The 27,941-nt window shown below is 40.8% G+C and overlaps 1 protein-coding gene across 8 annotated transcripts in view; it reads right to left on the bottom strand.

The window, feature by feature from the left end:
- The window catches only part of CALD1 (caldesmon 1), a 204,525-nt gene that overhangs the window by 73,611 nt on the left and 102,973 nt on the right, over positions 1-27,941 (bottom strand). Inside the window, exon 1 of one of the 8 annotated variants that reach the window (XM_055590979.1) lies at positions 4,522-4,772. The exons of the other annotated variants lie outside the window; for them this stretch is intronic. Within the exon in view, the coding sequence (XP_055446954.1) occupies positions 4,522-4,574 (53 nt within the window). The 5' untranslated portion in view covers positions 4,575-4,772. Of the gene's footprint in view, positions 1-4,521; positions 4,773-27,941 lie in introns of those variants that run through there. 8 annotated transcript variants of the gene reach the window in all.

Raw genomic sequence — 27,941 nt, 5'->3', positions numbered from 1 at the left:
CTGTCAGTCATACTTTAATAAAAGTGAAAAAAATCAATAGTACAACTTGAAAAAAGAAAATATCAGAGGGCACTGTACATAGCAAGAGTGAGCATTATTTTGTGAAACATTTGTTTCGAATAGATATATGTGTGTATATATATGGTGCCTGTGTACTTAGTCAGTTCAGTCGTGTCTGACTCTTTGCGACCCCATGGCATGCACCAGCCCAGGCTTCCTTGTCCTCCACCATCTCCCAGAATTTGCTTAAACTCATGTCCATTGAGTCACTGACATACTGAGTCACAAAATAAACTTATTATATTTAAGTTTATACTCAAGTATAATAGAAACTAGTATTCCTTTCAGAGGGTCAGAGGGAAAGAGAAAACAGGGAAACGCTGATGCAGCTAGCGCTGGTCAGGTGTCTGTCCGTTCTGACGGCAGCCCCCTGATGGACCGGGGGATGTGTGTCTGCTGGGAGGTGGGTGTGGGATGAGAACAGAGGAGCATTCCTGCAGTGAGCGGGAGGTCAAAAGACTAGATCATCTTGAAGCCAGAGCCTGTGCTTTGTTCTTTTTTATGTTCTTAGTGCCTAGTCCCAGCAGCACTAACTGGCACAGGAAACCCTCAATGAATATTTGTTGAATGAATATATGGAAATGAGTGAGGTTTACAGATTTTTAAAGGCTCCTCTTAAAAACTCAATTAGGCTTGGAAATGAATTCAGGCAGTCCTACATTTATGAAAAGCTTGTTTCCAAAACCTTAATTTGCAAATTGGTTTTTGGAACTTCAAACATTATTATACATGGCAGTTGGGATCTCGGGCCAGCCCACAACCACCTTTTAAAACCCAGGATATATCTGAAGCTAGTACTGAGAACTGAAACTGCATTTCTACAGGGGAAAAAGGCATCCTCACTGGTCCAGTTGGGAATACCAGAGGCATATTAGCCTCCAGATGGCAGAGGAACACCTCCCCAGCCCCCATTCCTCTGGCCTCAGCTAGCCTGGCCTCTGCAAAGCCATTTTGGGGGAACTGGGGAGGGGGTGTGAGAATCAGTAGGAAGTGAGCGCTCATGTCAAGGATAGAAATAGGTTAAAGGTAAGAAGAGGGAAAGAGAAGTGAGCAATGCAAATTGCATCAACCAGGAGGGAAAGAAAGGCCTGTGGCCACCAGGCACCCCGTCAGTGCTCGTGTGGCCAGGTGGCTAGGAAGACACATGAAGAAAGTCGAGACCATTTCCATAAAGATTTGGTATAGTCACCATTCCAGCAGAAATTCAGCAATATCGTTCACAGAGTGCCCAATACTGGCAAAGTGTAACTGCCTGTTTCTCTGCCATTCTTTCTTATTTTTTATCCACTAGCAGAAAGTGGTAATTTTACCCTTAACCAGATAAGAGGTCCAGTGAAGTCAACCATTTAAAGCCAAACTTTGAACACCAAAGTGAACAAAAATGGCTGGTTTGGTATACAAATCAACAGTCACAAAATGTACATGCCCTTTACTTGGTAAGAGAGAAGACGCCTGAGTGTTTCTCTGCCCAGACTGTTGACTTTTTCCTTGAACACAGTTGTAACAAACGGGGTTCCCTGATAGTCTTGGCTACTGTGAGTAGTGAGTGGAACCACTAGACCTGGATACGCTTATTTCCCTGTCATGTTTTTAACTTAGTTTCTTCAGAAAACGGTGGCATGAACTAAAAAATTTCCTACGTTTCTTTGGTATCATGGTTTAAAAATGTATATACCCTTCTACGTTTGTTACAAAAGGTGACTAAAGCATGGCTATCTACAGGAAACCCCATATCTTGACTCAAGAAGATTTCACCTGGGCTTTGGGAAAATGAGAAAGTAAGTGGTGAAAATATCAGACCGCGAGTGACAGAATCTCTCAATAATCATACCAGGAACAAATTAAACAGCACCTTGAAAACTAGAAAGAACTGAAAAACCATTCACAACTGCCCCTGAGAATAACATGACCCTGGGTAGGTCTCGGCATTTAGGAATCTTAATGTACCTCATAAAAGAAATACTTCTAATCTTGCTCTGTAGGTGATGAAACTGAGATAAATTATCTGATGCAAATGCAAAGGAATTTAGAAATCGTTTCGTTGGGCATCTGTTTTGGCATTTAACTTAAAACTTCTTCCAAAGCAGAAGGTCCAGAAGCTCTGGTGTGTTCAAATGACTCCAATGAAAAGTGTAAACTTAGATGAACTGAGTTTGATTTATCCAATAATGGGAAAGTTAAAGAATATTTTTTGATCATTGGCACCATGCTGGAAGCTGAAGGTCCAAAGAGTCAAAATAGTTCCTACCCTCAAGTGAATTACCATTTATTGCAAGAGGACAGGCATGCTCACCATTATCTTTAGTTTAAAGCTAATAATAGAAGGATGGACAACAAAGGTTAGTGGTGTGGAGACAAAAGAGGAGCGGAGGAAGCCTTGTGGAGAAAGGGAGCATTTGACGAGGGCCCTGAAGGACAGGAATGGAGTCAGAAGCACATGAGATAGAGCCGCTCATCCCTACTGTACTCTCCAATCACACCCCGTCTCTCCATTGCCTCTACCTCCCACCATACTCCCTTGTCTTTTCCCTATCCCACCGCACCCTACCCACTCCAAAACTTCCTTGGAATCCTTGGTCTCCATAGAACACTTCAGAAGCCTCAATCTTGTTCAATTCCTCCATTTCAGAGGGGAAACTGAGGCTTATAGAGTGTTCTCCACATAAGATATGGGGTGAGCCAAGGAATGGAGGTGGCTTTTATGTAATGAATCTGGGGACCAGTGAGTAATCTGATTTGGCCAGAGCAGGGAGCGGTCAGAATGGGAAGGGATACAAAAGGCAGATTGTGGAGAACCTTGAATGCCACGTGGAGGACAGTGAGCTCTATCTTCAAGGGTGAGGGGTGGGAGGGCCGGAGGGGACACGGTCAGAAAGGGGACAGAGACTGAAGCTGGAACCAGATAGGAGGCAATTAGAACTGTCCAGGTGTGTGTGTGGGGGGAGGGGGGGCAGTAACTGCTGAAATTCAGGTAATGACAGATGAGTAGATAAGAGTGAGAGAGATATGGAGAAAGTAAACTGATAGAAGCAAGGGCATGATTAAAGCGGGAAGAGTCAGAACCAGGAATTCACACTGACACACACACCTCCCCCCCATTGGGCTCTTTGCCCTGCATTCCAGGCTCTGTTGTTGATCAGCTGTGAATACGGGGCCAGCCCTTTACCCCATGTGCCTCAGTTTCCTCATTGGAAATTGAGCCATTGAACACAATCGGAGGGTTTCTCAAATTCCACGAACACCTAGGATTCCAAGGAAGTTTTGGTGGAGTGGGTAGAGTGGGGTGGGGTAGAGAAGGATGGGGAGTGGGGGTGATGAGCAATGGGGACTACAGCGGTGAAGAGAAGCTCTAGATCCAAAACCACCCATTTGATCAGAACATCTCCTTTATGTAACAGAATTCCTTTTAATAGTAAATTTGCCAAAAAAAAAAAAAAAACCCAACCAGTCTGATAGCCATACAGATAACCTCTGACACCCCTTTTTGCTCTCACACTTGAGTGATCACACGCAAAGAAACTGGTTATCCAAGAGATCTGCCAATGCAGTGGACGTGGGTCTCGTTTTTTAGGACCCTGTTGAGTTCCTGTTTATTTGATGAACTGTTACACAAATGCTGGAGCGACTGGAACAACAATTGTCATGCTGAATCGATGCCAAAACTTTCAAAAATGGGACAGATCTACTGAAAGGCCATCTGGTGTTCTTACTCTTGTGCGGTACCTTTTCCCAAGACCCAGAGAGTTTTCCAAACCTCATAAACGCCAGTGTGAAAAGGGCCCTTGCCTCAAGTACAAAGACACTGGCTTCCCCGCTATTGACTGCCGTCTGGCTTTGGGTGAGAGGAGTTGCCCCTTGGGGTTCCAGTTTCTCAGTCTATAGGAAAGAGTTTCAGCAAACAGCCCTAGGGGCCCCTCTAGCTTGAACATTCTAAGATTCCAGGATCCTAAACTTTGGAGCCTGTTATCTGAACAATTCTCTGATCGATAGCATGTGCTCTGGGTCCTGTTCTGTCACAGTCAGATGGTCAGTGTATTAAGGGCTTTGGGCTGTTGACTCTAAGGATTGGGCAATGTGTGCTTTAGCCAAAGTCTCTGAGCCCTGCAGATGGATCATTCCGAGCAGAGGGCTCAGGTCTAAATTAACAGCAGATCTTTAGAAACCCGATGCTTTGTGGATCGGTATTTGGAATAAGAAAACTCAGTGCCTAGGTATCAACCCCCCGCAAATGGTCTACGAACCACCCCAAAAAATGGAACCGAGGAAAACCAATCAGAACCACCACCAAGTTGAGACCAAAAAAGTTCCATACAGGTCTGAAACTTACATACTCACTGCCTTCCTTTGCCTCCTGGCTTCTCCTCTCTCCTCCCACTCCCACAATTAAAAAGCATTTTAAAAACAGCAATTCCTTTATAAGAAAGAAGAAGAAACCCCCGAAGAGGTGAAGCGAGCACTCACTGGGAGAGCGCGGCCAGGCTGCGTCTTCCCTGAGATCCGGATCCCGCGAGCATGTCTGCAGCTGGAAGGGCGGCGGGCGGGCGCAGAGGTGCTGAGACCCTCCGGCGGTCAGGGCGTGGACCCGGCCCGCGGAAGTGCCATGTTATCTGGGCTGAAATGCAGTGTGCGGGATGCTCCCGGGTTCTCCCTTTGTGTTAACACTTTGGTCTGTCCCTGTGACGAAAGTCTGGGCTTGTCCTTTGCCAAATCTACTCCTCCCCACCCTTTCCCTCCGCACAGGATCATCAGAGAGCTGATTGTTATTTTTTACTGTAATCTCTCTAATAGAGGCTCATCATGTTTAGACGTAGGTTGTAAAGGGCCCAGATAGCTTCGTGATTTCCACAGTGTTTATGACTGGACAGCGGGGCCGAGGACCCCCAGTAGCTTTCATGATGAAGACTTTATATTATCAATTACAAAGAATCCTTCCAAGGTAGAGAACTAGTTAAAGAAAAAGACGCTGATTGATCCACGTGCCCAGGCTTTTGTAAAACAGTCGACCCTAGAATCACTCACATACACAATCCAATGCTAAAGAAATCAACGGAAATCAGCCCACCAAAAAGTTCATCCGGGTGCAGTTCTCAGGCCCTCCTTCTGAGCTCTGTTCTCAATTAGAATTGGTGTAGGTGGCTTCCAAAGCAAACAATTCCCACTGAGAAATCAAATCTGAGAAACCTCTATTATCCCTTTTATTCAGGGGAAGATGCATGATATAAAAATGCATACAAAGGCAAAGGGAAGAGAGCCAGTGGATCAGAGATATGCTGTGTTATACAGGGCATTTGGTGAAGTGAAGGCAACAGCCCGGGGAAGGAACATGTTGCAACAGCGGGCCTGGTCTGCCCCCGTGGCACTTGGTGTGATGATCTCATCAGCCAGGCCAGGCAAGGGAGCCTGGTCAGCAACAGCTTGGAAAGCAGCCAGATTCCAGCCCCTGTGGAGGGGGTGGTGTTGATTCTATCTGGAGATGACACTCCGTGTAGGCCTGAGTTGCGAATGTGTTTCTTCATCTCTAACAAGCAATGAACAGATTGCTGCTGGGGCACCAAGATACTGATGGGACTGGCTTTCTGTTAAATCAGTTGAACGACTCAGATCTCCACAATGTAGGGTTAAGAGGATTCTTTTGGTAGATAGCAGGAGAAACAGTCCCCTTCACACATTGATTCACATCCTTCACGTGATTAAAAAAAAATCTTTGCGATCTATGGCTTCACGTTGCAAATATGGATGCAAAAGCACTGAGCGTTTCAAAAATTCACCTCACGTCACGGGGAGGAACCAAAGCAGGTACTCTTGTGCTCAACTTAAAGAAGTTTAATTTAGTTACGTTAAATCCTCTCTTCACTTTCACTAACTAGAAAATGTTGGCTGTTTTTCTGCTTAAGTCCTATGCTTTTCTCAAAGTCATAGTTTATAGAGTAATAGAGTTTAATGAATTTCAAAGTTAATTATCTCCGTATATTATGAAGAATGGGCTTCCCTGGTGGCTGAGATAGTAAAGAATCTGCCTGCAATGCAGGAGACCTGGATTAGATCCCTGGGTAGGGAAGATCCTCTGGAGAAGGGAATGGTAACCCATTCCAGTATTCTTGCCTGGAGAATTCCATGGACACAGGAGACTGGCAGGCTGCAGTCTATGGAGTTGCAAAGACTCTGACACTACTGAGCGACTAAACACACACACATAATGAATATACACCTTTAAACATCCCTTTGATTATGTATGTTATCACTCAATGTATATAGACTACTTAAAGTGCACAAGACACTCATAAAATTAGAGATTACACAAGAGGCTTTAATAAAATACTGACTTGGTTTGAGTTTATCACTCCAAAGCTGTGATAGATACATGTATTGAGGCATTTTGCCATTCCTCTTTCTATCATATTTTTCCCATTTAATTTTTTTCCTCTAAAATTCAGTGATTTGCTGTGGCAGGCAGAATAATGTTTCTCCCAAAGACATCCAATGTCCTAATGCCCAGAACTTGTGAATATGTTACCTTACACGGCAGAAGGGATTTTCCAGATGTGATTAAGTTAAAGGCATTGAGGTGGAGAGATTATCCTGGATTATCCAGATGTGCTCACTCTTAGTCACAAAATGTCTAAAATGAGATAAGCCTCTCCTGCTGAGGTCACGAGGAGATATGGCTATAGTGGCCAGAGAGATGACCTTGCTGGCACTGAAGATAGAAGCACGGGGCCAGGAATCCAGGAATGTGGCGGCTTCTAGAAACTGGAAAGGCAGGGAAATGGATTTTCCCCTAGAGCCTCCAGAAAGGAATGCAGCCCTGTCTATCTATACCTTGAGGTTAGCCTGGAGAGAACTGTGTTGGACTCTGTACCTCTAGAACAATAGGTAGTAAGTTTGTACTGTTCTAAGCCACCATGATTGTGGTTCTTTGTTACAGCAGTGATAGAAAACCAATACATTTGCTTATGGGACTCAGTTGACCTTGGGAATACATTTCACCTCCTGATTTCCTGTTTCCCACTCCCACTCCAATTCTGAGGTGGCAAGTATAATTTTGGCATCATCAGAATAAATTCATAAAATCGACTAGCCTTGAAAAAATTCAGTGGTTCTTCCAGGCCAGACTTTTTTTCTCCACACACACACACACACACATGCACACACACATAAAGGAGAGCAAGAATTTAGTAATTTTCCACTAACATGCTAACATTCATGCACTGAAAATACACTAATGGCCAGCTATATAAAAGATATCCACCGAGTTATTTCCCTAGTTGTACAGATAGAAAGAGAGAAATCATGCACTCTTGTAGCTGGCCCCTTGTAATTAATGGAATGTGTTTGGGAAGTAGCTGTCTGTCTTCAGTTTGTAAAACTAATGGATGTCGTAACTCCTGCTACCTAATAGGGTACTAACATGACAACAGCAAAGAGAGGAATGAATCTGGGGCTCGGTCAGACTTCAGTATGGAAGAGTGAGAGCACAGAGGACAATAAGAGGGAGACTGGATGCATTTGAGAGGCAGGAAGATGAGAGACTCACAAGACGAGAGCGGGGTTGGAGTAGGCAGCTGCTTCCACGTAGCCCTCTGAGGTCCAGCTGCCAGGGCTGGAGAGGCAAGGTGAGAGGAATCAGAAAGAACATACCAGAAGCAATTTGTGAACAGCGTCTGTTTCTGCAGAGACCAGCAAGCACATGTGCTTTCACAGTGTAGCACAGACACAGGTACTCAGGGTCCAACTGCCAGAACTGGTGTCTCTGAGAGCCAAAGCAATGATCCTTCATTGGTACCATGAACAGCTGGGCCAGTCATCCTTCAGCAAGAGAGTAGGTGTCATACATGTGACATTTCTGGCCTCTTTTACTAGTGGAAATGAAAATCTGGGTCACTCTTGAATTACTCATCAGTTCAGTTCAGTCACTCAGTTGTGTCCAACTCTTTGTCACCCCATGGACTGCAGCACGCCAGGCTTCCCTGTCCTTCACCAACTCCCAGAGCTTGCTCAAACTCATGTCCATCGAGTCGGTGATGCCATCCAACCATCACATCCTCTGTTGTCCCCTTCTCCTCAGGCCTTCAATCTTTTCCAGCATCAAGGAAATTACTGATAGCACCCTCCATTTCTAGATAGTTTGTTTCATTTTTCGTCAAAGAGCTTCTGGGCTGGGAAGGTTTGAAGGAGATCAGTGCTATAGAAAGAAATAAGCTCCCACCACAGGGTGGTCCTTTATTAATAAAATATGATTAAAAAATAACTTTACTTCATGGAGGTAAGAGCTCCATGATCTGTTCCAGATTTTATGGTCTGCAATGGTTGTTTAAGAACAGCTTCTACCTTGGAGCAATTCCCTAGGGAAAAGAGAGGTATGTGGAAAGTGCCCTGTGTACTACCCTAAGGCACCCAAGACAGACAGACACACACACACACCTCCTACAGAAACACAACTTAAAGTCAAAGGAAATCTAAACACGTGAGAGGCAACCATTTAAGTAATTTAAAGAGGATGTTTTAAAAAGTTCTTGAAGAAAGTTTTTCTTGTAAAGAAATTCACAGACACTACACTCTTGGAATGAGGCAAAAGATCTTGCCTAGACAGCCGCTAACCAGGAACAGGAGCGAAGGGGTTAACTACATCTTTCCTCCTTTCCTGTGGCCTCTCAGAGTCTTTCTTCCACAGCTGAGGCATCACCCTCCTCCCCATTCCCCTCCCTGAATGGTACTGAACATGTTTCACTTAAATGATCTTGCTTTGTTTTTTCCTGGGACTACTGCTTTTTTAACAGATTTTCCTGAGAAACCTTCTTGTGAAATGCTTCTCCCTTTTCCATCTCCTTTTGCAGAAATTACAGACTACTCTTCCTTCTTTCTTCTGCTCTCTACCATCAGTATTTTCCTTGTCTCTCCTTCCATATCATGTCTTAGCTAAAGTCTGTAGTTCCCACTGTGGAATGTGTGTTGGGCTGGGCAGGCAAGGGGGTAGAGGGCTGTATGGACTGTTCTAGAAAGTCATCATTTACCCCTCCTCATAGTCTTTCAGTGCAGCACCCTGTCCATCACAAGAATGTTTACGAAAAGAAAAAAAAAAGAATGTTTACGGCCTTTGCTGAGACAATTCTCTGAACTATTCTCTGGTCTCACTCCAGGCCTGTAACACAGCTTGGGCTGCTACATTCTCTTGTCTACCTCATAATGGTGGCCATATAGTTTCCATTCCAGCACCTTCCCCCTACCTAACACTATTTGGATATTTATTACAAGCAAGTCATAGAGTTAAGAGCCATGAGGCCTCCAAAGATAAGAAGGGCAGTCCCAAAGGGAGATAAGATATGCATTCTAAAATATTAATGCAAGATGGAGAGTGAACGGTATTCTGAAAGTGGCAGAGCTGAAGTACTCTACTTCTAAGGTGACATCCCATGGTCAAGGTCCCAGTGTTTAATCACTCTTAAACGCTCAATTTATTCGGTGATTGAACTAGACTTCCTGTGCCTGAAATAGAAATCCACTTATCTCTGTTAGGGCCACAGGTATTAAGTCATCCTTCAGTCTCGTCTTTTCTAGGCTAGATGCCAATGCCTATTTTCCATCCTTTTAATATCAGCCTGAAATTTAACAACTCTTCAAATGGGAAACCAAAATTGGACATAATAAAGGCTTGACCAAGGCTGAATGTGGCTGGCTGAAGTCCCAGCACTGCCTGCCACATTCCTGTTAACACATCCTAACATTGTTTTCACGTTGATAATAGCATCTCTTATAGAGATCATTCATTAATTTTTGTGCTAAATCCAGGGTGGCTTTTTTTTTTCCTCCAGATTTGTTGTTTAGTCAATCTATCTTTAACATTTATATGTTAAGCTATTTTTGTTTTTATTAATTACCCTCATACGAAGTCCTTCATACTATTTCCAGAGGCTCATTTTTCAGTTCTTTCAGGTTATTCTTTATAGTATTTTTCTTGCCCTCCTGCTTGAAACACAAAATATAATTTCAAGAAAGGAGGACACGCTCTTTCAGAGAGCATATATACACCTACATTTCAATGTCTGGGAATTCTAATGATCTATTTGAAGCAGCATAGAGTTCAAGGCCCTGGACTGCACTCCGAGTATATTTACATATTTCTACCTCCCATTATTAGGCTGTGAGCTCCTTGAGGAGGAAGACTGTGTCTTACCCATCTTCGTGCCCCATCCTCTCACCCCAGTTAGCACAATGTCTGGCATAGAGCAGCCCTTCTGTAATATGTGCTGCATAAGTAAATTAGGGCACACAGCTTCATAAAGAGCAAACAATGGCCTTGACCAAGTTAATTTGTTTTTTTCTGTCATTGAGTTGAAATGAGAGGATAATTGATGTGTCTGGTGGCCCAGCCTCAAGGCCAGTTATGCCCACCACTGGAATTGAGATACATCTGGGCACATGTGACTGTGTGGTGAAGGGGGTCTAGGGAGCTGATCCACATGGAGGTTTGGCGCATTGTCTGCTATCCCATGCCTTGGAATTGGCCCCTGAGCTAAGACCTATTGCTATACCTGTTTGTGCCCTGAGGACCAAGGTGGGCTTCACAGAAGCGGAAAGTGTTTCCTGAGTCTAAAAGGGAAACCACTCACCAAAACCACAAGATGTTTGCTGAGTCTAGGCTGAGTTTTGGTGGCCTGGTGACAAAGAGGGGCAGAGGAAAGGCCCCTCCCCCACCAACACACACACTTCTATAACCACAGCCGTTCTGGAATTCTGGAAGAGTGAAGGAAACGCAGGACCACTTTGGAAACTTGAAAGTTTGTAGTAAGGGCGTGAGACAGCATCTTTGATGTGGAAATGGAGGGTCTCAAGTAAGCCCCAGGGCAGTGGTGGAGGGTGGGGGCAGGGCCTCATTGGGGCAGGGAATCAGCGGCAGGAGCCACTGAAGGTTGCAAATGGTGGGTGAATGAACTATTTGTTAGGTTTTATGAATCAGACTTCTAGAAACAGAAGGACTCTTTTTCTTAAAAAAAAGTTATTGGTGGAGTTAGTCTTGCATCAGCAGGGATCATTAAGAATTATACCACAAGTAATGTCATTTTGTTGACATCCATAGGCAGATCTGATTGAGTATATATGGGTGCCGGTTATAAGGTTTCTGTATGTTTCTAAAATTACATTTTACTCTAAATCTTAGACAAACTACAAGGAGTAAGAAACTATAATAAACATCTGTGTGCTCACCATTCACCTAAAGAAAGACTTTCAGAGTCACTCAGTGCGCCATGGGTTCTCCCAGGATGACCTTCTTTCTCCCTTTCTCCCTTTCAGGAGGTAGTGTTCCTCCTCAGTCTGTCTAATCTGCTTTCTTGAGATCTAATCCTGTGAACTATTCTTCCCCTCTTCTCCTCCGGCTGGCCCAGTGGGCTCACCATCGATGCCACCCTAGTATGTATTTGGTTCTAGAATAAAACAGGATGGGTGCACAGGAGTGAGACATCATTTCAGTCTGCCTTGATGCTTCTGTATTTTCACGGTGAAATGTAGGTCCTCTGCTCAAGACCCCACCATTCAGTTAAAAGGAGGGCATTCTCTCCTTCTCAAGGCCAAACATTGAACCCCAGCATTACCTTGCTAATTCGTCCCCTTAGGAAATCATGACCTCCAGCTGTACCCATCAGCAATCTAGCACATGAACATCCTTGGTGCAGTGTATAGGAGACTTTTGTTCAGTGAAAGGATTATTGGCATTTGCCACCGTTTTCCCAATATCTCCTGAAGTGTTCTGCCTTTACCCAATGAGGCTATTCTTTCTTATCCTTTTCCCTAAAACGGCCTTTTAAATTTCCAGTGATTCGTTAAGAACCAGTGTCTGGCTCCACCTCTATAAAGTCTTCCTAGTTTTGACTTTATTTCTTCATAATCTATCATCTTAGGAGGAGCTATGAGAAAGTTCGAGCCCACTCTTGCTTGCATGTGAGAAATAGTTGTGTTATATGTGACTCAGCCCTTCCAGCTAACTTGCTGTGAGGTTCCATTTCTGTTTAAATTCTTTTGCAGCAATTATTTAGGTCTAGTCTCTAAGCTCTTTTTAAAATCTGAGGGCTTTAGCTAGCTGCACTACTTTCTTTTCCTGGAAAGAAAAGTTACTGTCTTAAAAAGATTGTGCCCCCAACTCCCCTCCACCCTCCAGCTTGAAACACATTTTTAAAACAGTAAGACAGAGCTTGGAAATAGTAGGGTTCTAACATCAGTTTCTTGAATGAATGGTTGCTAGTGCACATTTATAAACCCCTGGTTCTGGTCTCAGAAAATAATAATATATACCTTATATAATTCTAGGGAAGAAGTGTTTACATGAAAGATATGGTCTCTGCCTGTAGGAAACTGGATTTGGCCCTTGGTGATAACTTTAGAATATAGATTTCTTGCATATAGACACAATTAAACTGTGAAGGAAATTAAGAAACTATCGTGGGGACTCAGAATATAATTCTGGTGCAGGGAAAAAGTCACATCTTCAAAGGAAGCATGGTAGTTCATAAGCCACGGAATTCACAGTGTGTATCACTCTTGTTCAAACTATCTAAATATTTCCACACCATAAATTTATTTTCGAATGTCCACTTTATGCATCTGGATATAAAATTTACACATGGCTTTCAGAGCTGGAATCAAATCCAGATTTTTTTCCAGAGATACAATGTAAGGTCTGAAAAAAACTTGATTTCTTTATTAGGTGGTCAGACCTGGATTAAAATATCTATTTGTTCCTATTGCTAGAGAAATTACCCATTGTGTGTTTTGGATACTTTGGAGGTAGTGTTTACTATTTATATTACATAAATGACACTTTTTAAGGTACTGTCCTATTTTGCGATTAACAGATCACATGAATTAGTATTATAGAAATATCTATTTCTATAGATAGAAATAGATGAATGGATACGAGAGTCTTATTTATTCACTGTTCACGTGTTTATACCTCTTCTCACCTGTTTTCTGGCAGGGATGTTTCCTAACACCTCTTTGACATCTGATACAGCCTCAGATAGTGTCAGACATAAGGCAGATGCTGAAATAATTCTCATCATTTGCTCTCTGGGTTAAAGGAGGACAGCAATGGACTAGAGATGCTGCATGAAAAGGCCAGTTGGCCGGTCCTACCAGATACTCCCACGGAGTGGTCTTTTTCAGAGTATTTCTCATGGTACAAGTTCTAGACGCTCTGCTGCCCCAGCCACTGAATCTTGAGAGTTCTCAGGATGGACAGATCTCAAAGAGACTGACTGGCTCACAGACTCACGAGAAACTGATGTGTGCATCAGAATGCCCAGTTAAGGCCAGTTAATTAAGATAGAATGGATGATCTCCTTCTTCAGTGCCTGGGGAGCTCCTATTTCCCAACCAGAATGCCCCCAGTTCCCACACCAGAGTGTCAGGAAGTCTCATTCACCAGAGACTGCTTTATGACATGGAGTCAGAGCAAAGGGAAGGGAGAGCACCATAAAGATTTCACCCAAACTAAGGGGAGATGTGGGGAAACATCTCCTTCAGTGGAGAAAATATCTATCACATCACAAGAATGAACAAACCCTGAGAGTCAAGGTCTATCTCATCTGGATATTCCTAGATACCCAGTGCCAACCCTGGACCTGGCACCCATGCAGACCTCTTCTACTAAACCCATTCTTTTCCCAGACTTACTGATACCATCAGGAGTGTGGACTGAATGTTTGTGTCTCCTAAAATTCATATGTTGAAATCCTAACCCTGGATGTGATGGTACTAGGGGATGGGGCCTTTGGGGGATGATTAGGTCATGAAGGTGGTATGCTCAAGAGTGGGATTAGTCTATTAGAATAGACATGAGAAGGCTTGTTTTTTGTCTCTCTCTTCTGTATAAAAATGCAACAAGGAGACACCCAACTGCAAATCAGGAAGAGGGCTCTCATCAGACACCAGATCTGCCAGTAGCTTGATCTTAGACTTCCCAGCTTCCCGCACTACACGAAATAAATTCTTTCTATTTAAGCCACCCAGTCTCTGGCATTCTGCTACAGTAGTCCAGACTGACTAATAGAGTAGATTGCAGTTAGATTCCATTCGCTTACATCTGGGAGACCTAATGTAATTTGACACGTGTTGAATGTATTAGAAATGTTCTTTTGTATAATTTTTGAGTGTCTTTATGATATGCCTTGAGACAAGAGGTTAGAAGTAGACTAGGAGGAAGCTCTTCAGCTTTAGGACACTGTATTACTTTGAGGTTATTGAGCAATGAAATAAAAATATTATTAAGACCAAGGCAAGAAAAACAAATAGAGCTCCATTTTGTTCATTAGTTTACAGAACAGAACAGGGAAGGGGTTTTGGTGAAAACATTTAATTAAAAAAATCATATTCATTTTTCTTATTTAGAAGTCAAAAGCCATCTGGAAAGCTTTTTAAGACCTCATGAAGACAACAAAGAAAATAAAGTGGATGATACTTATATAAAAAGTAGCATTCAGTCAAGTCAAATCTGAAAGCCTGTGACCTGAAATATGCATTCAGTTTTCTAAACTATGTTTCAAAGTAGAGAAAGCTGATGTAATCTGAGATTCCCATAGGTATTTTAGAATTCAGTGTCTTTCTAGGATAACTTCAAATTATCTTTCCTTCTGACTCTTTTTCAGTGAATCTAAGAATTAAAAATTAAATTAAAAATTAAAAGATACAATTCTGAGACTATTCTATAGTGCTTCCAAGCCTATCTGTTCTGGGTGTTCCAGTTCATTAACTTCATTTTAATTATAAATTTTAGGGTAACAAATCAACCAAAGGTTATACTTTTATAATTAAGAAACTTAGTGCCTACTGTGTTGTATCATAGTCAATGTTTACTAAATTAATCTGAATCTTAGAGTTTTGATTGATAACTATTTATAAATAGTTTACTTATAAATAAACATTTATTTATAAATGCTGCTCTTCTTTCTTCCAAACAATACTTTTGGAGGTGTATAAACTATTAATAAAAACAAAAAGTTTTACATTTCACTGAAAATAAAGTTAACTGTCCATATCTTGGTTTAAAGTCTTGGGTTTTCTAACATCTTTCTCTATTCCTTTTTTCCCCTTGGTAAAACATCCCAATGCTAGAAAACAGTGCACTATTTAGAGTCTAAACTTTAGACCCAACTTGTGTGTTAAACACTCTCTATTTCAGAAAGAGTGTTAGTAAATACTCATCTGAGGTTGACCCTAACTCCCATCTACTTCTGCCCATCCTCCTGGGATTAGCTGAAGAAGTTTACTCCTCCAGACCACAAACTTGGTCTTTCATTAGAGAAAGTTTTGATTATATAGTTTGTTCACTGTAGGACTCTTTGGAGCTTGGTATGAACCCTGTAATTCAATGATTATCTGGTCTTACAATGCACATGTTAATTGCAAATAACACTTAAGAGCTTGAGTATTAGAGCAAATAGGCCAGCTAAAGGGAATCTGCTGCTGCTGCTGCTAAGTCCCTTCAGTTGTGTCCGACTCTTTGCAACTTGGACTGTAGCCTGCCAGGCTCCTTCGTCCATGGGATTCTCCAGGCAAGAATATTGGAACAGGTAGCCATTTTCTCCTTCTAGGGGATCTTCTGACCTAGGGATCGAACCCAGGTCTCCTGCATTGTAGGCAGATTTTTTACCGCTGAGCCACCAGGGAAGCTCAAAGGGAATCTACTCTTACCACATTAATATCATTTGCCTTCATGAGGCAACTAAACAAACATAATGGTCAAAAATTACATGGAACAGAAGTCCACTATCCTTAATAATCAGAGAAATACAGGAGGTGAGTTTCTTCATATCTCTAGAGACAAAAACAGAAAGTCAAAATTCCAGTGGTTCGTCAGGAGAGTGATGGAACCTCCAGCACTCTATGGATGGTGCTGCTACTCAGGAAATACCCCAGAGGCCACCAATGTTTCTGCGTCCCCCCGAAAGTTTATTTTTTTTTAAAGACCATTAAGAAAAAAAAGTCTTTATTGAATTTATTAAATATTACTTCTGTTTTATGCTTTGGGTTTTTTTTTTTTTTCCTTACGCACGTGGGATCATATCTCTCTGACTAGGGATTGAACCCACACCCCTTGCTTTGGAAGGTGAAGTCTTATCTACTGGACCACCAGGGAAGTCCCTAAATAGCTTATTGAAGTAAGCAAAGTTCTGCCTTGGTACACAGATATAAATTGAAGTAGCTGTTTTTTCACTCATTTTTTCAGCATTGAGTATGAGTCTTTGGGGAAATAAAAGTAAGATGTAGCTTTGGATTTGGAGTTGCTTTCAGTTTGGTGGGGGAAACAGACATGTGAACAAATAAGAAATAAAACGGGTGATAATAATTACTGTACCAGAAAAGTGCTATGGGAAACCCAAGGTGGGAAATCAGTCTCTTTGACTGGGGACTCTTCCAGAGGATGACTGCTGAGATGGGGTTTCAAGGTAAGAGTTCACCACGTATGTTTCAGAAGGGAAGGACAGTGGTGTGGAGCAGCACAAAATCCCTCTAAGCCTGAGGGCTTTTGCTCACTTAGATGCAAAATCAGACAGGTAAGTGACCCAACAGCAGGATTTAATTCTGAATGGGATAAAGTCATCATTTTAAAATCTTTTGAATTTTCTCTTCAATTCACCACTAGGAAAGGGAAGATAAAATGGTATCTTTTAATCTGCATTTGAGGTCCTAAGGCCTCTCCAGAGGTGACAGGCTCTGGCGAGAGTGGGAGGTAACATTTTACAGCGTTTTCTTTGAGTCAGATTTTTGAAAGACTTGAATGCCCGAGGGCCAGTTAGACAGCATAACACAGCAGAATGTGAAGTGTGAATATTCTTCTGGAACACATTATATGACCAGAAGGTCTGAAACATAGTATATGACCAGAAGGAAACTTGCCACAACACATAGAGTTAAATGGAAGTGAATTTGACTTAAACGAATCATACAGGTATCTCTACCTGATAAGCGTTTGTCATGTGCAGTCCCTGACACTTTTGATGGTATTTGTCCATATGTCTTTTCATTTTCTCCGCTACCCTGAGAAGTGTTAATTCTATTTTACTGTTGAGGAAGCCCAGATCTGCTCAACCTTTATACAGAGTCCTTTTTCTTTAATCATTGATCTAACAGGTACTTTCTTTCACGGAGTTAGAGGCAGTTGGAGGGGTCAAGCGCAGCACAATGCAGAGAGAAGAGCACCAGAACTAAAGTAAATGACAGAGTTTCCAGACTTAACGCTGCCACTGACTGTGTGCCCTTGGATGTGGTGCTTTGCAAGTCTGAGTTCAATGATTTGAATTTCTAAACTCTTTCCTGAGAATGCAGGGAAGAGAGTCTTAATTTCTGATCACACAACCCAACACGATACCAGGATGTTTCCTGGCAGTAATTCTGGCTTCAGTCACCATTCTTACGGAAAACTAACTCCTTTCTGAAGGGCATGTCTCCCTAGTTCACACTACCATTGCTCTGATAAATGTTTCAATGAGACAGAACTTATATTCACGTGCCTCTGGTATAAGGCACTTAGAAATGAAAGGATTAGGAATTTCCATCCTGCCTCAGCCTTGAGTTTTATAAAAGCTTCATTCTGTTCAGTTCATAAACCATGGAGCTTCCATAGCAATGATACTCCCTGGGCAGCCAGGATATACTCTGAGGGTGCTGGCTCAGAAAACATACATATATTAGGAATGTTTTGCTTTCATGGTTAGTTAGGTGGGAAGAGTTAAAGGCTTTTGAAAGGGGAGTATCAGCAAGGAAGGGCATCAGATATCAACTCCTTTATATCACAACTTTTGTCCAAGTCCCCTTAAACAGTAATTTCTCATCCTCTTCATCAAGGAAGGAGAAATGGTGAGGGAATATTAGATCTCCAAAATGGGCCCCTACTAAAAAAAAATTAGATTTACACAACAGTTTTGATTAGAGAAACAGAAGGACTCGTCAAGGAAAGAGTGGGCAGAGGCATATAGCTACTATGGCTGCCAATAGTGCCTTGGGAAAGATGCAGTGTAATTATAACTGCTGAGGCTCCTTGTCTTGGAATCTGCAAGATAACCCATCATCTCATCATGTTTGTCTGTTTGTTCACTTCCTGCTCAGTAATTTTCCATATTAGTCTCTTGATTTCTCCAGAAAGTCCTGCCAACAGTGCAAAGCTTTCTGTGGGAATGAAAAATGGATTGACTACTATTATACTGAATGGACACAATAGAGTTACTAGCTCCAAAGATAAAGTACTGTTTCAATGGCCTAGTTGCTGGGCCCAGCTCTGGAAGTTATCTAGTTTTCATTTGGAGAGCCCCTCATTGTGCAGAATTCCCATGGGCAGTAAGACCCAGACCACTTAAGAAACTAAAAAGCACATATTGAGCAATCTTCTGGAATCTACCAGTTGGATCCCTAAATAGTATAAGAAGATGGAAGCCAATGAATATGTGACATGGAATAGACCATGTCACTCACAGTGGAAAATATGAACATCAGAAGAATTTCCTATTCTAAACAGTGTGCAGTTTAAAATACACTCTCTGGAGACTCTCCTGAATGTACAGGCTTATGGCTGCTATTTATAGAGGCTGATGTGTATTTTACCAAGATTTTTATTCCAACAAAGGAACTGTATGTGATGTAGGGGGTTATTAAAATGGAAAATACACCCTCACATTTTAATTTATTTAGTTGGTAATAATCTCAGATGTAATGTCAAATCTCACTAATCTAGAGTAACTGAAAGGACTCCTGCATTGCAGGCAGATTCTTTACCATCTCACCCACCAGGGAAGCCCAAATGAAAGGAAGGCCCGTACAAATTATGTAATATTTTGAAAGAAATTCTGTTTTGAAAATATGTTCAAGAATGTCTGGTGACTTCAACCAGACTGAAAAAAATTAGAAAATTGTTTAAAATTTGCATACATAAAAATGAATTATAATTAACAAATCAAGCCTTTAAATGAGGGTGAATTCTTCCAAAATTCTTTAAAAAGTTGTGTTCTCAAGTGCTTAATAACTAAGCCATGGAATGCAGCTTGCATATTTAACATATTAATCAAATCCTTTATTTACAAACAGTTCAAATTTATACTTTTCAACAGTCTCATAAAGATTTTAAAATGGAAGAATCTGAATATTAATGAAGATTTATGAGACTGAAAGCTGATTTTCCGACTCCTGATGAACATTACCTATTTTATAGCAAACTCATGAAAAGAACTGGTTTTGCTCATAAGGTATGCACATTATTCTTCTTTAACTTCATTCACAGATGGATGAGAATCCATTTATATAGCCACTGTTCATTCCAATATGCTCATGTTTCACATCCAGTGGTATGTTCTTGTAACAATGTTAAGAACTTTTGGGCTAATAAAGGTCAAGAATTTCCCTAGAAGACTTCAAAGCAACTGAGATAGATTCTCCTTGAATAAGAATTTGGAATAGTCTGTAATCATTCCTGTCCAGCATTCCCACCTGGTCAAATCTGCAATGCAGATCTCTGATATTTGGCTGGTCAGTCAGGAAACCAGTGAGCAGAATAGATGTTCAGCATACATATTTGATAGCCTTCATTACACTTTATTTGATTTTGATGAGCATTCTTTGCTTGTAGAGAATTCTTTGTTTGTAATACTTCTCCAAAGTTCCCAGCTATAGACACAGAAGGACTTCTTTTGTCCTCTATGTTTAGAAAGGCAAATTTGTTGCCCTCTCAGAGAATAGCGGGCTTCTCATGAACACCTTCACTTGCGTCTGGAAAGAATCTTTGGAAAACTTTGGATCACAGGGTCCTAGAAAAACTATCACCTAAGTTCATATTATCTTGTTTAGAATTTTATTTTTCAAGGTTCTAGTTACCTCTGTGGGTGGGGTGGTGGTGGCAAGGGAGTGGGTTGGAGAGGAAGTTTCAGTGGTACTAGAAATGTTCTAGGTCTTAAGATGAATAAGTTTACAGTGTATGCATTACAATGATTTATAACCTCTGTATTGTTTTCGTCTAGTTGCCCAGTTGTGTCTGACTCTTCTGCAACCACATGGATGGGGATTTCCCAGGCAAGAATACTGGAGTGGGTTGCCGTTTCCTTTCTCCAGGGGATCTTCCAAACCCGGGGATCAAACTTTGTCTCCTGCATTCTCCTGAGCCACCAGGGAAGCTCTATAATCTCTGTATACATTACATAATATTATTTCATATGTATTGGCTTTTCATAACTAAAATGAATAAAATCACTAATTTAGAATAAAGTGATTAAAAGTTATTTTGTAAAAATTAGGTACATAGCTTCTTTGTTTTATTAGTACAGTTTTATGTTGAGAGTCTTTAAGTTACTTCTTTAGCTGTATTGAAACCACAATTATGTAGTATGAAAAAAGACCATAAATCAACTAGTCAAAAAAAAAAAAACCTATTTAGAATATGTGATTAACTAATACATAAATTATCAAGATAAAAAATTCTTGATATGTTAGATACCAGACTACCCTATATTTTTATCTTGGTTTCAAACTAGTATGGAAGAAAAAAAGACTTTAAAATAAGGAGGTAGATTTTCTTTTCAGCATGGAGACTTCATATCCATAACTCTCCCATCACTTTCAAAGTGACTGCTAGAACAGATTTGAAATAGAGTTGATTGGAAACCAGATTGTCTGAAGACATAGGGTCTGTGCACACGCTCAGTGATTCAGAAACCCCAGAATGTAGCTGGAGAGGGGTTGAGTTTCTTGGGAGATGACTTTGGAGAGGGCTTTCCCAATAGCTCCTTCCTTTGTCTTCTAGCCAGCTGAAAACTAGCACCGACAGGTAACATTTACCATGCACTAATCATGGGGCTTCCCTGGTGGCTCAGATGGTAAAGAATCTGCCCACAATGCAGGAGACCCAGGCTTGATCTCTGGGTCTGGAAGATTCCCAAGAGTATGCTTGCCTGGAGAATTCCATGAACAGAGGAGCCCGGTGGGCTATAGTGCATGGGGTTGCGAAGAGTAGGACATGACTGAGCAACTAACACTGTCACTTTTGCTTTTCAATAATATCTAAGTATCATGTATTCATACCATATATAGCATATATATTCTACTATCTATCTATCCATTTGTCTATCATCAGTCATCTATCTACCTAGTGCTTTGTAATCTATATGAAACCCCACGAGGAGGAACTGTTGTGAGGCCATTTTTCTGATGAGAAAATGGGCTCAGAGAGACTAAGTAGAATCATCTTTCCTAAGCCAGCCAGGACTCGCACCCAAGTCTGCATGATTCTGCTTTCTGGGAGACATCCTCATGTCTGCGTCCCACTCAAAGCTACCCATTCTCCCAAAAGATTGTCATGATAAAGGTGAAACATGAGATCCTCTTTAATCATATCAGTTCTTACCTCTCTCATTTTTAGAGAGAAAAATCCTTTGATGAGTTTGAATTGCTCAAATGAAACTGGTAAGGAAGGAGAAATCCTACATGATAACTTAGTATCATAATTAAGCTTGGTGTAAAGAAATCTTGCCAAGACAACATATGTCAAATAAAATGCTTCCAGAATTGATGCCAACAGGGTTCTCTTTGGAAAATCACCACAGTTTTCTTTTCCTTCTTGACTAAGATGGCAAAGTTCGATTCCTAATTGCTAACAATTAACTTTTCATTGTGCCTATCTACTTATCTTTCTTTGCTTTTCATTTTACTCACTGTGAAGTAATCTTACAGTCTCCTTTTATTTTGTAATATTATCCAAAAGCTGTTTTTAAATTTAAAAAACATCTTACACTGTAGTATACACTATTTTCCCCAAAGCATGCTCTATTTTCCTAATCAATAGCCATGGCATCTTTATAGACAATTCTATTTATTCAGGGGCCTGCACTGTGCCAGCAGACTCTGCCCCAGCTTAGCTGGGTGATCTTGAGGAGGTCCACATCCCTTTAGATAAGTTTCTTCTTATGTAAAATTAACTTTTAAAATTCATTAGATCAGGGATTCTTGGCCCCATGTTCAAGGGCCCCCACGAGGTCTGTGGATGAAGGACCATGACACCATTGAAAGTAAGTGCCAAGTTTTGTGGGTGCATATATAAATTTTTCTTGGAGGAGTCTCTATATCTTTCATCAGAGACTCAAAGTAGTGTGTGGTCCAAAAATGAAAAAGTAATATTCCACTGAAGCAGATTATCTATAAAGTTAGTGACAGCCATAGATTTCATGAGTGACGATGTGACTAAGTCCCATCCTAATGGTAAACACAATCTTATTGAGAAAAATCCAAAGAAAAGTCAAGAGGATTTATGCTAACAACCTCCTTTGGCTAGGAGGGAGAAAATTTGATCTTCTCTGTTTCTATTTTTCTGTGAAATGGGAATAACATGGGAGATTTTTTTTGAGGGCAAAGAAAACAATGACTTTGTCTACACATGTAAGTAATTTACCTGAATAAGCATAAAGGGTAGTTCAATCAAGCCCAATGACCTCATTTTCTCTGTTGCCACATAACTTCTTTGAATGATTCCCCTCTGTATCTTAGGGAGTTATTTTGGCATTGTAGAGATGATGGATCTTCAACCAAGACAGCCAGTTGAAACAGGAAAAATTCTATTGATCAATTTATTACAGTGAGAAGGTTTTGAGATTTAGGGCAGGCAGAACCAGACTGTGGTCCACAGCTATATGAATTTGGACATATAACTTAATCTTTCAGACATGCAGTTTCCTCAGCTATAAAATAAGGATAATAATATCCAGGTCTGCTGTAAGCTGAATGGGTCCCCCCACTAGATTCATATGTGAAACCTAATCCCCAATGTGATGGTATTTAGAGTTGGGGACTTTGAGAGGTGATTAGGTCATGAAGGTGGAACTCTCATGAATGGGGTAAGTGCCCTTTTTAAACAAGACCTCAGAGAGTTCCCTCACTCATTATGCCAGGAGAGGACACAGTAAGAAGTCAGCTGTCTGTGAGCCAGGAAGCAGACCCTCACCACACAGTGATTCTGCTGTTGCCTTTATCTTGGACATTTTAGCCTCAGGAACCATGAGAAATAAAGTTCTATTGTTTATAAACCACTCAATCTATGGTATTCTGTTATAACAGAGTGAACAAACTAAGATAATGTCATACAGTTGTTTTGATAATTAAATGATATAAGGTGTATAGGGGCTTTCCCGGTGGCGCTAGACATAAAGAATCAGCCTGCCAATGCAGGAGACACAAGAGACGCGGTTTTGATCCCTGGGTGTGGAAGATCCTTGGGTAGGAAATGGCAATCCACTCCGGTATTCTTGCCTGGAAAATTCCATGGGCAGAGGAACCTGGTGGGCTACAGTCCATGGGGCTGCAAAGAGTCATACATGACTGAGTGACTGAGCACACACACGCACACACACACACAAAGTGTATAAAGTGCATCACCTAGCCTGGCACGTGGCTGATGCTAAACAAATGATGGTTCCTTTTCCTTTTTAACACTGGATGAAAAATCTGGTTATACTATTTTCAACTTGAGAACTATTTTTGCTGAATTGAACTCTTCAGGTAATATTCTCAGTTAAGTTTTATATGCTATATTTAAGATAAAGACTTATAATGAATGAATTGATTCATTTCATAGCTACAATATGTGTTGAAATACTCATACAGCAGTTATATTTGTTCAGTAGACTTATTTATGGTCAGAAGTTTTCATTCTTTCCCAACTTCAGTAGAAAGTATTCAGCAAGTATCTTGCCAAGTGTCTTAGCAAGTGTACAGATCAGTAGAGGAAAGAAGGATGAAACAAATCATAATGACTGACCTGATAGACAAGTGAAAATTCAAACCCAGTAAAATATTATTTTGTACCAAAAGCCTACCAAAACATTAATATGGCTTTAATAATAACATCTAACATTTATTGAGCATATACTCTATGCCAGTCATTGTGCTAATCTGCCTACATGGGTTAACTAGCTTATTGTTTACAATGATCCTGTAAGGTAGAATAATTATCCCCATTTTTATACATAAAGAAATTGAAGCATGAGATGTTTAAGTTATTTGTCATGAGGTTACCCGACCAGTAGTTGTCAAAGTCAGGATGGAACTCAGTCTGTCAGACTTCCTCATTCACATACTTAACCACTACATTGTCCTGTCTCTCCTCAGGTGAGTGAAGACTGATACATTATAAGTCACATATAGAAATTGTTTAGAAAATTTCAGTACTATTTTATTTATTTCTCTTTTTTTTCAGTGCTATTTTAAACTATATTGACTCATGTATGTGCCACATATTTTTCCAGCTAAGAATGAAGTTACAGGTCAGCATGTGACGTCCTTAAGAATCTAGATTTTTCATTCCTACTGAACAAATGTCACCTTGGGCAGATCCTGAATTCTTGATCTACTGATCATCATAACGTAGGATACTTTTAGGACTAGAAGAATTGTTAGGTTAGTGGAAATTGGTCCAACTATGCCATCTTCGTCGTTTATAATTTGATCATTTATACATCAATAGAGGCAATAAATAATGTCTATTTATGATGTGTGAGAAAGAGAGCAAGAATGTGAATATGTATATATATTTTGATTTTCATGTGACTAGACACAAATAAATAATTAAAGATCCTTTAAGTGAAAATTACCTCCTTCTCTCAGTGCCCCTACATTCAAGTTAGGCTGACCCTGCTGCTGCTGCTAAGTCACTTCAGTCGTGTCTGACTCTGTGCGACCCCATAGACGGCAGCCCACCAGGGTCCCCCGTCCCTGGGATTCTCCAGGCAAGAACACTGGAGTGGGTTGCCATTTCCTTCTCCAATGCATGAAAGTGAAAAGTGAAAGTGAAGTCGTTCAGTCGTGTCTGACCCTCAGCAACCCCATGGACTGCATGGACTGCAGCCTTCCAGGCTCCTCCATCCATGGGATTTTCCAGGCAAGAGTACTGGAGTGGGGTGCCATTGCCTTCTCCAAGGCTGACCCTACATAACATCAAATAAATATAAGAATCTTACAGAAATAGTTTTAAATCTCTTTCAAATGAATTACTTGAAAAAAATCTTTTAACTTAAAATTAAAAATGCAGATACAAATCTAACAATTTTTTGCTCCCCTGGAGTGATGAATTTGCTGAGAGAACTGAAGGGAAGCTTTGAGCAAATTTAACTCCTCTAATAATTTAGACAGTTTCAAAGGAATATTTTAACTTCCTAGTTGAAAATAATTTTCTGATTACAGAGAAACAAAAAACTGCTTTGATTTGAAATTTCAATGTCACAGCACTAAGCACTGTAAATAAAAGTGTTTTTGTATAATCATTGATTGGTCACACCGTTAAATCATCTAAAAAGGTTTCAGTGATAGAGTTCTGGGAGGCCACTACTCAGCCTCAATGACCTTTAAAAAATTATTTTTTTTTTAGTGAAATAAAAATATTTACTTTCAAATGTCTAATCATTAGTATATTTCAGAAGCCTATAAAAATGTATGAACGATGACAACAGCATGAGTGTTTTCGCTCCCTCTCTTTACATATATGAGCCGCTGAATCTGATAACAACTGTACAATAGCAGCCTTTCTTCTGATCAGAAAGAGAAAACTCACATTCGGGTATGGAAAGCAGGAGCTGGGAATGCAATGAGTGCGCGTCTTGGAAGGCAAGAGAGCTGCTTTTGAAAGCAAGCTAAATGCAGGGAAAAGTATGTCTCACTGAAGCTCTCTTCATGGATAAACCATCACTGCAGGTTTCTCAGCAGATACCTCAAAGCTCAAAACCCTTTTGTCCAAATGTAATAGAAGATCTCAGTTTAAATTGGTGTGAACTCTTAAGAAGAGTCAATCCTAAAGAGTTTCACAAACCAGTCCATCCTAAAGGAAATCAGTCCTGTATATTCATTGGAAGGACTGATGATGAAGCTAAAGCTCCAATACTTTGTCCACCTGATGGGAAGAGCTGACTCATCTGAAAAGACCCGGATGCTGGGAAAGATTGAAGGCAGGAGGAGAAGGGGATGACAGAGAATGAGATGGTTGGATGGCATCACCAACTCTATGGACATGAGTTTGAGCAAGCTCCAGGAGCTGGTGATGGACAGGGAAGCCTGGCGTGCTGCAGTCCATGGGGTCGCAGAGTCAGACATGACTGAGTGACTGAACTGAACTGAACTTCTTACTGAGACAGACCTTGTTACCAGTCACATCCTCAAAACTTTTCACTCAACAGCAAATTCCTGCTCTTCATCTTCCTAAGATTCCTGTGTCCTTTGAGAAGTGTAGAAAGAAAACCTTCATATTTTTTGTTTTGTTTTATGGTAAATATAAAATATTTCTTTAATTTTTTGTGTGTTGTATAGAATCAAATTAGATGAGTAATTTAATATTGATGTTTATTGAATAACAGTCAATAAATAAAAGTAATCCAATGAGTACTAAATAATTATTATTTAAATAATTTAAATAATAGTAAATTGTTATTTAAATAATAAACACTAGATGATTAGTTGGAGAAGGAAATGGCAACCCACTCCAGTGTTCTTGCCTGGAAAATCCTAGGAACGGGGGAGTCTGGTGGGCTGCCGTCTATGGGGTTGCACAGAGTCGGACACGACTGAAGCGACTTAGCAGATGATTAGTACTGTGTTGTGGAGAAGGCAATGGCACCCCACTCCAGTACTTTTGCCTGGAAAATCCTATGGACGGAGAAGCCTGGTAGGCTGCAGTCCATGGGGTCGCTAAGAGTCGGATACGACTGAGCAACTTGACTTTCACTTTTCACTTTCATGCATTGGAGAAGGAAATGGCAACCCACTCCAGTGTTCTTGCCTGGAGAATCCCAGGGACGGGGGAGCCTTGTGGGCTGCCGTCTATGGGGTCGCACAGAGTCGGACACGACTGAAGTGACTTAGCAGCAGCAGTACTGTGTTGATACTTACATGTATTATCTCTTTATATCCCCACAAAAACCCTATGAAGTGGATAGTCTTATTTCCCCCATTTTACAGATAATGAAAAAGAATGTTAGGAAGAATGAATATTATGTAAGATCATGTAGCTAATTAGCGGCAGACCTTGGATTTGACAGTACAGCTGTGTAATGCTCAAGTCCATGCCCTTGACTGCTAAGCTCTACTGCCTCTCACTGTTAGGCCTCTCCGTATTGCTTCGTTTACACAGAATGAGTGTTTTATTCACACATATGTTTTATTGGTGCTGTGTCCAGTCCATTTTTGCCAGATACACATAAAATGCTTGGCATTTGGTCGGGGGGGGGGCGTGGTACTTGTTAAACAGAGAGAGAGCTGAACTTGACCTCTTTGAGAATGTATACCTTTGCCGTACATTTTGCCCTTTGAAAATATATTCCCTGATGATACAAAAGGATGTTTACGCATAATCCAGGATAGATAATTAGGAGGAGATGGAAATAGAAACAAGCAGATTGAGTGTTGATAAAGATGCACATGGACCAGGGGGAAACACATCAAGATGCACTAAGAAATACAGAGGCAGAACTTCTTTTTTTTTTTTTTTTGAGACAGGACTTCTTTGGTGGTCCAGTGGTTAAGACTCTATGCTTCCATGGCAAAGTGCACGGCTTCAATCTCTGGTTGGGGTCTAAGATCCCACACACCGTGCAGCATGCCAAAAATTTTTAAAGAAAGAAAAGGAATACAGAGACAGAGGTAGAAAGGGATTGAAATAAAAGAACAGAAAGGGAAGCAGAATGAATGAATATACCTATTCATTTTGTATCCCCATGACATAGGTAAAGAATAATAGACAGCAAAACAAATTGTTTGTTCAAATAGGTAATTGATTCAGAAGTACAGTTTAATTTGAGATGTATACAAATAGCATTTTTTTCTTAGAAATAAAACATTTAGGATTTTCACAGATTATCTGATGAATTCATTCTGCCTAT

Source organism: Bubalus kerabau, chromosome 8, assembly GCF_029407905.1.
Source record: "Bubalus kerabau isolate K-KA32 ecotype Philippines breed swamp buffalo chromosome 8, PCC_UOA_SB_1v2, whole genome shotgun sequence".
NCBI classification, from domain to species: Eukaryota; Metazoa; Chordata; class Mammalia; order Artiodactyla; family Bovidae; genus Bubalus; species Bubalus kerabau.
This window is presented reverse-complemented; position numbering and strand designations above follow the sequence as displayed.